Here is a 13593-nt window from a genome sequence, read left to right on the forward strand (position 1 = left end):
TGGGTCTACTGCAAGAGCAGCAAGCAGCAAATGTCCCTAACCACTAGCCATTTCTCCAGTCCCTTATTTTTTGAGGCAGGATCTCTTACTGATCTGGAACTTGACATGTAGATGTGGCTAGCAAACTCAGGATCTGCTTCTCTCTCCAGTGCTGGTTTTATAAGCATGGCCTACCATGCCTGGCTTCTTTTTTGATAGGAGTTCCATGGACCTAATTCGTTTCCTCATAAGAGCACTTTATGGCTGAGCTATCTTCATAGCCTCTGCTATTCTTAAAAAAAATTAGTTTAAGAGTTGCCTCAGGGCTGGAGGTATAGCTCTTGGTAGAGTGCTTACCTGGTGTCCTGCTTTGCTGCTGGGGGTCGGGGAGCAGATTTAAACAGTTCAGGACCGGCTGCTGCCTAGAAATGGTACTGTGCAGTGGACTGGGCCCTTCTAAGTCAGTTAGCCACCCCCCCCCCAATGCCACAGGCCAGTTTCATCTAGGCAATTCCTCAATTGGGGTTTCCTCTCCCAGGAAACTAGTTTACTGTCAAGTTGACAGAAATTAACCAGTGTGTTCTAACCCTACTGCCACATAAGTGGTATGATGGGACATACCTGTAATCCCAGTACTAGAGAAGTTAAGGCAAAAGAAAATATAAAGAGCAGCACTCGGGAGGCAGAAGCAGGTGGATCTCTGAGTTTGAGGCCAGCCTGGTCTACAGAGCAAGTTCCAGGACAGGCTCCAAAGCTACACAGAGAAACCCTGTCTCGAAAAACCAAAAAAAAAAAAGAAAAGAAAATATCAAGAGGTTTACCTGTGTGGTGGACAACATTCTACTCTACCCACAACTCCAACATGAGTCTAAGAAGGATTTTATAAACACCTGATTCCATGTTGTGTTATTTGACACTTGTTCCTTACTTTTGGTTGCTATAGTGTTAGTAAACTCATTTGCAACCAAATGTAGAATGTAGATCACACTCTGGACAGACCATCATGCAAGCATGTGGGTCTGAGTTCAATCCCCAACAACCACATAAAATGCCAAGACCAATGAATGCTATGTGTCTGTAATCTTAAGTGCAGGGGAGGCAAGGAGACAGGCAGAGTGCTGGAGCTTGCTGGTCAGCAAACCTCAATATGAATTCAGTGAGTTGTCTCAAAGAACAGCTTTCTCTAATTCCAGCCTCAAGAAGGCTAACATGCTTTGGCCTATACACAATGCAAAGTCTTGCCTTGTAGCCTAGGTCGGCTTTAATCTTGCACTCATCTCAGTTCTGAGATTGAAGAATTTATAGGCTTGGCCATTGATTTTTCTTTTAAATCATGTTTACGGGGGAAGGGGTGCATCTGCATATAAACACTACAAATCTTACTGGGACTATCATTTGCAACCCAGCAAATATTAACTGTAGTGCCATGACTAACAGTGTAGTAGGGCTTGAGTTTGCTCTTTCATACAAAATGGAAAAATAAAACGCTCACTTCTGTATGCATGTATATACTTTGAGTTGATTGAGGGAGCTTTTTTCTTTTTCTTTTAAAGATGGGACCTCATTCCTCATACACATAAACCTCATCCTTTTACTAAGCCACCTCTTCAGACCCTTCCAGGATTGGGAAGCATCCATCTCTGCAGAGAACAGGCAAACAAAGGTGGTGGCTTTGGATAGGATTCTATTTTAGCTATGATTAGAGAATATTCTAAACCCTTTGTTAAGTCAGCAAGAAATTTCTTCTGGATTCTTTTTTTTTTTTTTTGAGACAGGGTTTCTCTGTAGCTTTGCACCTTTCCTGAATCTCACCTCTTCTGGATTCTTGATAACAGCAGACAAAACAGTCTTGTACCATCATGGCCTTCCAACATTCCATAATCAAACTAGATTTATTTGAGCAGAAGTGTAAAATTCCTTAAGCCTTTAGTAATAACATACCACTTACTGTATGTCAGACAGTTTCAAAGTAGTTTATTCAAATAATAACTTGGCATAGCCCTACGTGGTAGGTACCACTTAAAGGGTGTATACCCCTAGGATCCTCCAAATCAGTGGTTCTCAGCCTGTGGGTCAAGACCCCTTTGGGAGTTGAAGGGCGCTTTTACAGGGGTCGCCTAAGACCATCTGAAAACATATTTACGTTATGATTTATAACTATCAAAATTATAGCAATAAAAATAATTTTATGGTTGGGGTTACCACAACATAACTAACTGTATTAAAGGGTTGCATTAGGAAGATTGAGAACCACAACTCTAAATAGTATTTAGAGTACTACACAAAAATAGTAACAGGTATAAGTCCAATATTTGAAGGCAGCTGCTGATTTTGAGTCTGCCTTGGCATGTGATTTGTCTTGACCATTGTAAAGTGAATCTTGACTCTCTTTGAAGAGCTATTATCAGGAAATAATACTCAAATAAAACGTGCTTTTTTTTTTTTACTGGGTGGTGGCAGCATATGTCTTTTATCCTAGCTCTTGGGAAGCAGAGGCAGGCAGACCTCTGTGAGTTGGAGGCCAGCCTGGTCTACAGAGTGAATTCCAGGACAGTCACCAAAACTACAAGGAGAAACCCTGTCTTGCATACCAAAAACCAAAAAAGAAAAAAAACAACCCCCCCCCCAAAAAAAAAAACCAAAAGTGCTTTTTCAAAACCCAAATTTTACCCAAAATAAATCTAACACAAATGGTATCTCACAGGGGAAAAGGTCAAGGACCTGGGGATACAGGTGGTGAGACACTGGGGCTAAGCCAGCTTCTTGCTCTGCTGGAATTCTGGGGCTTGGTAAGCATGGAACTGGGATGCTCAGGTGTAATGCTAGCGTGTTCTGAGGGCTGGGCAAAGCCTAATAGGGCCAAGCGTTGGGCAGGTGGGGTAGAAAAGTAGATCTTCTGTTCTTCTGAGTAACGTTCTTCAGGAGTCACAGCATCCCGGTAAGTCCAGTCACGCCAATGGAAATTGAAGCCTTCGAGCAGAGTGATGCGGCCAGCTCTTGTAGGCACACAGTCAGGGGCCTTTCTGGGTGGCAAATTTGGTACTTCAATCCCTGGCAGCAATATTACTCCTCGGATAGCAAACCAGCCCCCAAATCGGGGGTGTATGCACACACCTGCTATGTGCTGGGGAGAGGGCAAAAAGTAGTTTTCAGGTTTACAGAAGTCATTTTGATACTAGGTCCAACTCCCATTATTGCAAGCTTTTTTCCTCAATTTCTTTTTTTTTTTCTTTTTTTTTTTTTTTGGTTTTTCGAGACAGGGTTTCTCTGTGTAGCTTTGCGCCTTTCCTGGGACTCACTTGGTAGCCCAGGCTGGCCTCGAACTCACAGAGATCCGCCTGGCTCTGCCTCCCAAGTGCTGGGATTAAAGGCGTGCGCCACCAACGCCCGTCTCTTTCCCTCATTTTTAAGAAATCTATTGTGTATATGTGTCTATTGGGGATCAGAAGGCAATTTCATGGATTTGGTTCTCTCTCACCTTTACATGGGTTCTAGAGATCAAACTCAGGTTGGTAGTGCCTTTACCTCCGTCTCACTGTCCCTGTCCTCTTCTTGACCATCTATTCATAGAATTATGGCCTCAGCAGCTTCCCAGTTTCAGTATTAGTCTCCTGATCACTACTCTGCCTTTGGATTTTCCTGACACAGCCATGGAACACAAGAACAAGAACACAAGAACAGAGCAGGCAAGCCGGGTAGTGGTGGCATACAACCCAGCACTCAGGAGGCAAAGGCAAGATGGGTCTCTGTAAGTTTGAGGCCAGCTTAGTCTACACAGTGAGTTCTAAGACAACCAGAGATGTTTTTTGTCTCAAAACAAAAAACAGACCAGGAAGTTGGTGAGATGACTTAGTGAGTGAAGGTATGTGCAGCCAAGCCTAACAACCTCAGTTCATCCCCAAGGACCCACATGGTGGAAGGAGAGAACTGACTCCTGCAATTATCCTCTGACCTCTATCAATGCATGCACACACAGTAAATATTTTTAAAACACTAAAAGGGACCAGATTTTTTGAACTGTTACGTCCTCAGGTAAATCAGCAGGTAAAGGAGCCAGAAAACAGGTGAACTATTTGTCAGGACCATAGTTGTTCTGGGTTACGTATCAACTTCATCAAAGGAAGGTGAAGGACCGTGGGACCTCATAGAAATACTTGGAGGGCCTTTACTATTTTTCTCTCTGAGTCCCCACTCATTCATTCACATGGATTCTCTAACCTGGGTCCCCCATGGGTCAGCATCCACATCTTGTCGTTGGTAGTAGTAAGCAGCACCTGCCACATGGGCTGCGGTCTGGGCTAGAATCTTAGGGCGCCGGTTGGGGTGGACCTCATAGTCAGCAATGACTTCCATTTGCAGTTCTGGAAATTTCTGGAACAGAATAAGGGGCTCCTGTTAGCATGATGGGAGTCATGACTGTTCTGTTCTGCAAAGGCCTAAGTTGTGTATTAACATGATCCTGTTCTCATAAGCTCATGGCTTAGTTTTTTGAGACAGGGTCAGAATGGCCTTGAACTTGCTACATATAGCCAAAGGTAATCCTCCTGCCTCTACCTCCCTACTACTGGGATTCTCCATTAAAAGCCCTGTTTCCTCAAACAGGCTAGAGAGATGGCTCAGCGGTTAAGAGCACTGGCTGTTCTTCCAGAGGTCCTGAGTTCAATTCCCAGCAACCACATGGTGGCTCACAACCGTCTATAATGAGATCTGGCATGCAAACAGAACACTGTATACATAATAAATAAATAAATCTTAAAAAAAAAAAAAGCCCTGTTTGAAGGGAAAACACAACTTTAACCTAAGACGCTACTAAATGAAGGAAATTGAAGTTCCTCTGCCCTCTCAGAAGGGCATGTGCTCGAAGGGAAATACAAAAGACTTCGCTCATTATCAGGAGTTATTGAGCCTTGTGTACAAATATGTACACATGTGCATATAAATAAGTACAGGCTGGGAAATACTGTTCTGCCTTCAAAAGGCTTCAAAGAGCATAGAGTTTGTAAGCACAGGGCAAAGAACAGCACACAATGCCTAAAAGATGTATTTACTATTCCAGTACGTATTCAGATTAGCCTGAAGTTCATACAGTTGTCCATCAGTGTAGTCACTCTACGAAACTGATTTCAGGTGGGGGTCTCTGCTAAAGGAAAGGGTAAAACCTGGGTGTGAGAAAGCAGGATAGGGGGGCTGGGGATTTTAGCTCAGTGGTAGAGCGCTAGCAAGTGCAAGGCCCTGGGTTCGGTCCTCAGCTCCGGAAAAAAAAAAGAAAAAAGAAAAAAAGAGAAAGCAGAATAGGAAGAAGTTACAGAATGGCATAGCTCCTAGCCCCAAATCTAGATCCTGCACTGCGCTTGATCGACAGGGAAGCAGATGTAGGCTTGGGAGTTGAAGTTGAGCCTTACCTCCCTAACACTCCTCAGGTGGTAGGACACGCACTGATCCACTGGGTCTCTCGGTGGTTGGAGGTGGTGGCTCTTCAAGAAGGGCTTGAGGGCTTTGTCAAACATAGCAGGTGTGCTTAGTACCAGGAAGGCCAGAGTAGGTCCTGGGAAGGGCAAGTGGAAGGCTGGAGGCAGGAGTTCATTGTACCACGCCACCTGGAACACAGAAAGCTCAGGTCTGGTTGGCAAGCAGCTTGGGCCTTAACTAGGCCCGCATCTTGGCTTTGCATTCAAGGCTTCATACATTTTGCACTCATCTCCATTTCATTCATTCAAAGAATTTTCACTGATGCTATGTAATGTATGCATATTAACCTTATATGGGCAATCTGTCTGCAATTGACAAGGAGTGAAGTTAGGAAAGAGTTTATAAACAAACTAGAATAGAAAGTGACAATTGGCCAGGTTGTGGTGGTGCACACCTTTAATCCCAGCTCTTGGGGGGCAGAGGCAGGCAGATCTCTATGAGTTCTAAGCAGCCTGGTCTACAAAGCGAGTTCCAGGACAGCCGGGTCTGTTACAGAGAAACGCTGTCTCCAAAAATTTAAAAAAATAAAAAGATTAAAAATTAAAAAAAAAAAGAGCCGGGCGGTGGTGGCGCACGCCTTTAATCCCAGCACTCGGGAGGCACAGCCAGGCGGATCTCTGTGAGTTCGAGGCCAGCCTGGGCTACCAGGAAAGGCACAAAGCTACACAGAGAAACCCTGTCTAGAAAAACCAAAAAAAAAAAAAAAAAAAAAAAAAAAAAAAAAGTGATAATTATGACCAGTCCTATGGCAGGACCAGATAACCATCCTCTGATACTAGAAAAAAACTGAAATCCAGTCTTGGGGGCTGGTAAGGAAACTGAAGGTTGATGTGGGGGATAGAGAATCTGCTGTTTATTTATCTGAGACAGAGTCTCACTATGTAGCCTTGCCAGTAGAAATGCATTCAGCCCACTGGGCTGTGGTGGCATACACCTTTAATCCCACCACTGGGGATGGGGTGGGGTGGTGCAGAGGCAGGTGGATCTCTGAGTTTCAGGCCAGCCTGGTCTACAGAGTGAGTTCTAGGACAGCCAGGGCTGCACAGAAAGACCCTGTCTCAAAAAAACCAGAAAGAAAGAAAAAGAAAAAAAATGTACTAAGTGCATTTGAGAAGAGCAGACTATCTAGTGTGGTGGAAGTGAAAAGGAGAAAAGGCTTGAGAGATTAGTAGGAGGTTGTGCCTGACCTTAAATACCAACTTAAAAACTATGACTTCCAATTTGGTGACAGTGAGGAGTCATTTAACTTAAAATAGTAAAGTGCTGGGCAGTGGTGGTGCACTCCTTTAATCCCAGCACTCGGGAGGCAGAGGCAGGCAGATCTCTGAGTTTGAGGCCAGCCTGGTCTAGAGAGAGATCCAGAACAGGCTCCAAAGCTACACAGAAACCCTGCGTTGAAAACAAACAAACAAACAAACAAACAGAATAAAGTGACCTGATAGTTTAGAAAGATTTGGTTGCAGTGTAGAGAATGGATTGGATCCAAGATGGAAGCCAGATTATAGTAATCCTAACGAGAGAAGTGTTTTGGGATACAGAATGGGTTGTTGGGCTAAAAAACTATGAGCTTGGAAGATTCAGGGATATTCATGATGGCTGTTGGATGTAGGACTGAGAAGGTGAATAGCAGGGCCTCATAATAACAGGCAGAGCTACAGCTAACTCCATTCAGTATACTAGTTCCCATTTCTCTCTCTCTCTCTCTCTCTCTCTCTCTCTCTCTCTCTCTCTCTCTCTCTCTCTCTCTCATACACACACACACACACACACACACACACACACACACACACACACTTTTCAGACAGGGTCTCACTATATAGTCCTGGCTGGCCTGGAGCTCCATATGTAGAACAGACTGGAGTCAAAGTCTTCTGCCACCGTACCTGGACCTCACATAGGCATTCCTGTTTTTTCCCTATCTGCCATCCATCACTGCCTCCTTTCAATAACCCTCCCTCCTTTCAATCCATCTTTTATTTTAAATAATTCATTTATTTTTATTTTATTTGCATTAGTGCTTTGCCTGCATGTTTATCTATGTGAGGGTGTCAGAACTTGGGAGTTACAGACAGTTGTTAGCTGCCATTTGGGTGCTAGGAATTGAACCCTGGTCCTTTGGAAGAGCAGTCAGTGCTCTTAACTGCTGAGCCATCTCTCCAGCCCCTAAATCCATCTTTTCACGCTTGTTTTTGAACTGGTGCTTGAGATTAAACCCAGAGCCTTGCCAATACTAAGCCAGCACTCTATCACTGAGTTACAGCTTCAGCTCAGTTTCATTCTTTTTCCTCAATTTGGGAATTGAACCTAAGACCTCAAGCATGGTGGTCAAGAGCTCTGTCACTGAGCTACACCCTCCAGAGGTTCAATTTCAAGTTTTTTCCTCCTGCAAATGCGTTCAAGCTAGATTTACTTACTTCTCTATAGTATCTTATTCTAAGTCTTGCTGTGGACAGCTCAATGGAATGGGTGAGAAATGGGAAGTCTCTAAAGATAGGTCCAAGGACTCAGGATGATTTTAATTTAGGCTTGTGTCCTAAGCATATCTTGTTCACTCAGTACTGTGGGATAGGGCGGAGCCGGGTGGTGTGGAGTGGGACCGAGGTTACAGAGAGTTCGTTCTGTACCAGGCGAGCGTGAGGAATTTCTATGCTCAGTCCTGTATTGATGGCTAGCAACATTATGAATTAGCCTTCTGTTGGCTGACGGAACAAACTAGCCAATTGTGCCTTGCTCAACATCAGGAATTCTCTTCTTTCTTCAACGGACCGAATACATAGCCATGCCTACCTTCCAAACTTTGACCTCTCCTAATTCCTTTGGAAGCGTCTGGTGATTCCGGCCCCACAGGGGGACATTATTATTATTATTATTTTTAAATTACGGAGAGGTCAGGTATCGTGGGTTGAATCCAATTCATTTGTTTGACATCATAAAGAGGTAATCGGGCAAACGTGTCTGTTTCTCTACCTTTTTAACAAGCCCCATTTCACATCACGACTCGGAGACTGGGTTATTAGACGGCCGCGGTAGGAGCTTGGGCTCACCGGGCCTCATACTTTTGGCGCCAAGGCCAATCATACAGCTGGCCCTAGAACCACAGGGAAGTCAAACCAACCTGGAAAGGGTAAACCTCGAAGCCAAAAGGACACAAAGTGTCCTCAATCTTCTGCTTCAGGTCTGCGACACGCGGCTCCATTAGCGCACGTTGAACGCTGAGCTTGCTGGGAAATGGAGTCTTATTGTTAACTTGGGCTTTTAGGAGTTAAGACGAGCCGGACTACATTTCCCAGGAGGTAAAGGACAAGTTAACATCTTCCATTGACTCTGCGCGATGCATCTTGGTACAAGTAGTTAGTTTGGTCGTTGGAGCCCAAACATAACAGAGTCTGTACGACTCCGTGTCCCGACAGGCTTCACGGGGAGGTGTGTGTATGAACGTACGGGGGCGCTTCCAGGGAGACGTATTTCCGCCCTCTATTGCCGGTTGTCTCCGCCAGAAGCGGACTCAGTTTCCCGGGTGGCGCTGCGGCACCCGCTCTTAAATCTCACTCTCCGCCTACCAGAGTTTGAACTCACGGGCGGTAGTAGTAGCTGATACAGACTTGACGTGGAGATTGTGCTAGCGTCCTTGATTTGGGGAGGTTTCAACCAAGATTCGGCTCATTCTACCCTCACTTGATATCTGTGTTTATAGAGTATTCTATTTTCCCCACTTCCCCAAGAACTCCGTTCCCTAGTTCCAGATTCGCAGTTTTTCGTGGTACTGTATCTGTAGCCTTAATATCCCACTCCCACTTTCCTCTCTCCATGTAACACTGTGTCCTGTCCTGGACTTTACCGCTGGTATCTTTGTGTGGGAGAGCAAGAGCAGGAAAAGTCAGAGACGCAGTCCATAGTCCTCCAGGATGAATAGGAGCCCTAGCTGGTCTGATCAACTGCATGCAGTTCTCAATTCAACTGATGAAAATATGGCCCGGATTAAGGTGAGAAGGCACAGGAACCTCCCTTCCCGACCTCCCGGAGTTCTCCTTTCCCCATTGGGAGACTAGGCTAGGGCGTAGATTAAAGGACACTGAAAGCTCACTGGCTTGTGGAACTGTTTTCTTTTGTAGCAGAATTTGTATCCTCTTCGAGTTTCCTCTACAGGTAAGTATTGTTCTTTCTCTCAGCCTTTTCTTTTTTTTCAAGTCCGTTCTTCCAGTGCCTGCCTGTATCATCTATAATTCTGTACAAATTCCAGCTACTTCCCTTCTGAAACTTTGATTTCCTACACAGACAGACCCTGCTCTTGTCCCTTCCTTATTCCTTCACTAGGGGACCTGGCTGACACCTGGATTTCCCCTCATCATTTGCCTCCACAGCCAGGGGCCCAAGCTCATCAGCCTTGGCCTCTAAAGACTCCGGTTCTTGGAGAGAGACTGAGCTGCACTGAATCTCACAGCTCATCTTCTCTCTGGAATGAAATTACTAAGCTCCGATCCCAGCTTCAGTCTCAGGCTCAGGTGAGGAATTAGGTGTTTGTATGAGGTGGCAATGTGAGAGAATAATATTAGGAGCTAGGAAAACAACTTAAAAAGTAGTTTCTGGGTTTTCTGTCCTTGGATAGGTGACTGCGGCGCTAAGGGTGCTGTGCAGAGCCTGTTGAAGGATCGGGAGCAGCAGATGAAGAAGATCACTGCTCTGGAAGGTACTGGGCCAATTCTTTGCTTCATGTGCAGTATACAGAGTTTTAAAATTAAAACTGGAGTTGTGTGCATACTGAGCTATGCTCTACTGCTGATCTATATACAACTTTTGGTTGTGAGGCTGAGCCATCTCTTCAGCCCCACATGACTTTGTATACGTGCCCACAGTTTTGCTATGTAGCTTTTGTATGTGTACTTGTTTTGATTTGCAAGTAGTGCCTGGGCTCATGTGTGAAGCTCTTAGAGCAGTTTGCCTTCACTTGTCCCACTACAGCATCACTAAAATTGCTTCAGGAGGGCCCAAAAGGGAGAGCCCTTCTGGAGCAACGCCTGGAAGGGTTGAGAAAGGAACTGCAGGGCCTTCGGAACCAGGTTCAAGAGCTAGTCCAAACCCAAACGAGAACAAGACCAGGGAAGTTCAGTAGTACCAATGGCTTTCACCAAGAGCTGCGGACTGAGTAAGTGATGGGCAAGACTTTGTCTTTTTGTTTATTTAAGATTTATTTTCTGGTGTCACACACCTTTAATCCTAGTGCTCAGGAGGCAGAGGCTGGTGATCTCTATGAGTTTGAGTCCAGCCTGCTCCACATATTGAGTTGTAGGCCAACTAGGGCCACTTAGCAAGACTTTGTCTCCAGCCACTTTGGGTTTGTTATTTGATTTTAGAATGACATGCTGTCACTCATGTAGGCACCAGCTTTTGTGGGAAGAGTCAGAGATTCTTCGGGAGGAACTGAAGTTGCTTCGAGACCAGCTGAGTAAGTAAAAGACTGAGAGTATTCTTTTGTCCCCATTTCTGGAATATTTTCTTGTTCTTCTAGTAACTGACCATACCTCTGCCTCTTTGAGCTATTGAAAAGTCTAGCAAATTTTTTTTTTTAATTTTTATTTTATTTTTTTGAGACAGGGTCTCTGTATAGCCCTGGCTGTCTTGGAACTCACTATGTGAACCAGGCTGGCCTTGAACTCACAGAAACCCACTGCCTCTCCCTCCAAAGTGCTGGGATTAAAGGCATATGGCACCAACCCCTGGCCAGGCAAATTATTTGTATATTGTGTGATGCCTTGTACTTCGCTAAGCATGTGCTTCACCACCAAGCTACACCCCTAGCCTTTGGCAAAATATTTTATATTGTTCTTTTTCTCTCATGGTATGAATTTAGTCTCTCCTATCAGCTTTGAATCTTTCCAGCCGCTGGATCAGAGCATGTTTGTCTAAGTTTCTACTGCCAGCCAGGTGGTGGTGGCAGACACCTTTAATCCCAGCATTTGGGAGGCAGAGGCAGGGGGATCTTTGTGAGTTTGAGGCCAGCTTTCTACTGCCAGTCCAATTACAAGACAGCGAAGAAGGAGTGACGTTGGAGAATGGTGTCCCCGCATATCCTGTCTCATTTTCAGGCCAACATCAGGAGTTGCTGCTGGAACAGATAGCTGAAGGGCGCCAGGTTCAAGCCCGCAGCTGGAAGGTAGGACAGGCTTCGACCAGTTTCCACATATTTCTTCATGGAGTCCCCATCCTTCCTGTCTGTCCTGCTCTACAGAAAGGCCTAGATATCTTCTTCCACCCCCATCTCTGTCCCCATCATTCTTCCCCATGCTGATTCCATATCCCTCCAAAGCAGTTCTTCCCAGTCTCTTTGCTGTATACCTGTGTCACTGTCCTCGCCTGTACGAAGGCTTTTGGGTGTTGAGGAGGTGGGGAGTTGTGGGAGGGAGTTTCCATTGGAATGGGAGAGATTCTCCTTCTGCACCATGGTCTGGCAGACGTTGGAACACCTACAGAGTGACCAGAAGGGCAAGTTTCAGACCTTGGAGGTTACCAGGACAGAGGCCCCTGATGCCCAGAAGGAGGAGCCCTACTTCCTCAGGTCAGAAGTTGTGTGTGCTAGGGCAGAAGAGGGGGTTTGTGTCATAGAGGTCACGCAAAGTTCAGTTATCCTAAATTTGGCCAGGATTGGTTAGGGTGGTCAGTCTGAGTATCTGGGGTTTTATTGATAAGAACAACATTGGGCATTCTAACCTAGGCTGTCTTTGAACTCCTGATCTTCCTGCTTCTACCTCCTAAGTGCAGTTGTTACAGGTATATATTACCAGATTCAGTCTTTATTGTTTGTTTGTTTATTATTTATTTTATTGAGATGATTTCCATTGGGTAGCTCAGATTGGCCTCAAACTCACCAACATGCTGTCTTTGCTTCCTGAGTACAGAATAACAGGTGTGTACTGTTATGCTCACCTGCATTACTAAAAAATTTTTTTTTGCATTTTCTTTATTTATTTAGTCTACCTATGTGTGGGCATGTATGTACCATGAAGTACACTTCTGCCATATGGGTTCTCAGGATCAACCTTAGCCTTGATGGCAGGCATGTTTATTAGCTGAGCCATCCTGCTGGCCCCAGTGTTAGGCACTTGTCATTTGATTCAGAGTTGGGATATATCTTTATATGTCTGAATGATAATTGGGGAGTGAGGTGGCAGTCCAGAATCCTGACCTCAGAAAAGAAGACAGTTTCATGCTGGAAGAAGGTCCTAGATCCATCACCATCTCTGCCTCTGATTGTTCTTTTTAGGACGTCTGTTCATGCCTGGCAATCTAAGCTGCCTATGGCCAACATCTTCGCCATGTCTCTTTCTTCATCTAGCTCTGAAGTCAGTCTTCCAGACTGTGACCGTAGCTGGGAACTTTTAAAGAAACTAGACAGGGGTAAGGACAGGTCTGGGAGAGGCCGAATCTGAATGGTGTCTGAATGCAGCTGGCTAATCATTTGTCCTTTTCTGTGTGAGTCCATCCATCCATGTTGTGTATCAGAGAGAGTTAAGCTACTTTATTATTCAATATTTATTTAGTGAAAGGCAAAATATTTATATGATTTGAAGAGAAGCCAAAGTAATTATTAACATTTATTTAAAGGCCAGGTTTTCCTTTGTAGCTCAGGCTTGCCATGGAGCCCAGCCTGCTCCTGAACTTAAAACCTTCCTGCCTCAAGTTCTTGAGTGCTAGGATTACAGACATGTCCCACTACATTCTTCATTAACTCGCCTTCATTGCAGCTGGGGGACAGAAACAGGTAGATAGTTAGAAACCACCATAGAATGGGTACATACAAACCAGGCCTGTGTGTCCTTTCCAGGAAGGTCCAGGGCCTAGTTTTATGCATATCACAGTCTGGCTAATGGTTTGTTTTTCATTTTCCTTCCTCTTAGAACTCCAGAACTCCTTTTCTAACCTGGAACCCAGCAGCTCTCAGTCCCATGCTCAGAGTCTTGGGCAAGAGGATCTGTTCTTTCAAGGCCCCAAGATCTTCCAGAGTGAGCTGTAAGGACTTGTGAGAAGAATGAGATGAATCCATCAAGGCAGTCTTCTCATCCCCTCCGGTATGTGCCCTCTTTACTGGGGCGCCTCACTGTCCAACCATTACTGCTCCCCAGCTAATTTCAAATAAAGTGGGTCACTCTC

The 13593-nt window shown here is 45.0% G+C and overlaps 2 protein-coding genes across 3 annotated transcripts; one reads left to right on the forward strand and one right to left on the reverse strand.

The window, feature by feature from the left end:
* Positions 1-2626: 2626 nt before the first annotated feature.
* On the reverse strand, positions 2627-8665 carry Mmachc (metabolism of cobalamin associated C). 2 transcript variants are annotated; one of them, XM_028889703.2, is made up of 4 exons: positions 8564-8665; positions 5382-5576; positions 4198-4350; positions 2627-3103 (listed from the first exon to the last, which is right to left on the reverse strand). In XM_028889703.2, exons 1-4 carry the CDS (start codon positions 8642-8644, stop codon positions 2693-2695), a joined length of 840 nt encoding a protein of 279 aa, XP_028745536.1. In that variant the 5' UTR covers positions 8645-8665; the 3' UTR covers positions 2627-2692. The 2 variants fall into 2 exon arrangements, with proteins under 2 accessions (XP_028745536.1, XP_028745543.1); XM_028889710.2 differs by having other exon boundaries at positions 5382-5524; positions 8564-8651.
* A 673-nt stretch (positions 8666-9338) lies between these two features.
* Positions 9339-13593, forward strand: Ccdc163 (coiled-coil domain containing 163). Its single transcript, XM_028889731.2, is given in 10 exon segments — positions 9339-9431; positions 9561-9594; positions 9763-9968; positions 10072-10135; positions 10408-10591; positions 10824-10891; positions 11532-11599; positions 11898-12001; positions 12779-12840; positions 13341-13593. Coding segments are annotated over 10 exon segments (984 nt in total). The 5' UTR covers positions 9339-9353; the 3' UTR covers positions 13457-13593.

Source organism: Peromyscus leucopus, chromosome 2 (assembly GCF_004664715.2).
Source record: "Peromyscus leucopus breed LL Stock chromosome 2, UCI_PerLeu_2.1, whole genome shotgun sequence".
NCBI classification, from domain to species: Eukaryota; Metazoa; Chordata; class Mammalia; order Rodentia; family Cricetidae; genus Peromyscus; species Peromyscus leucopus.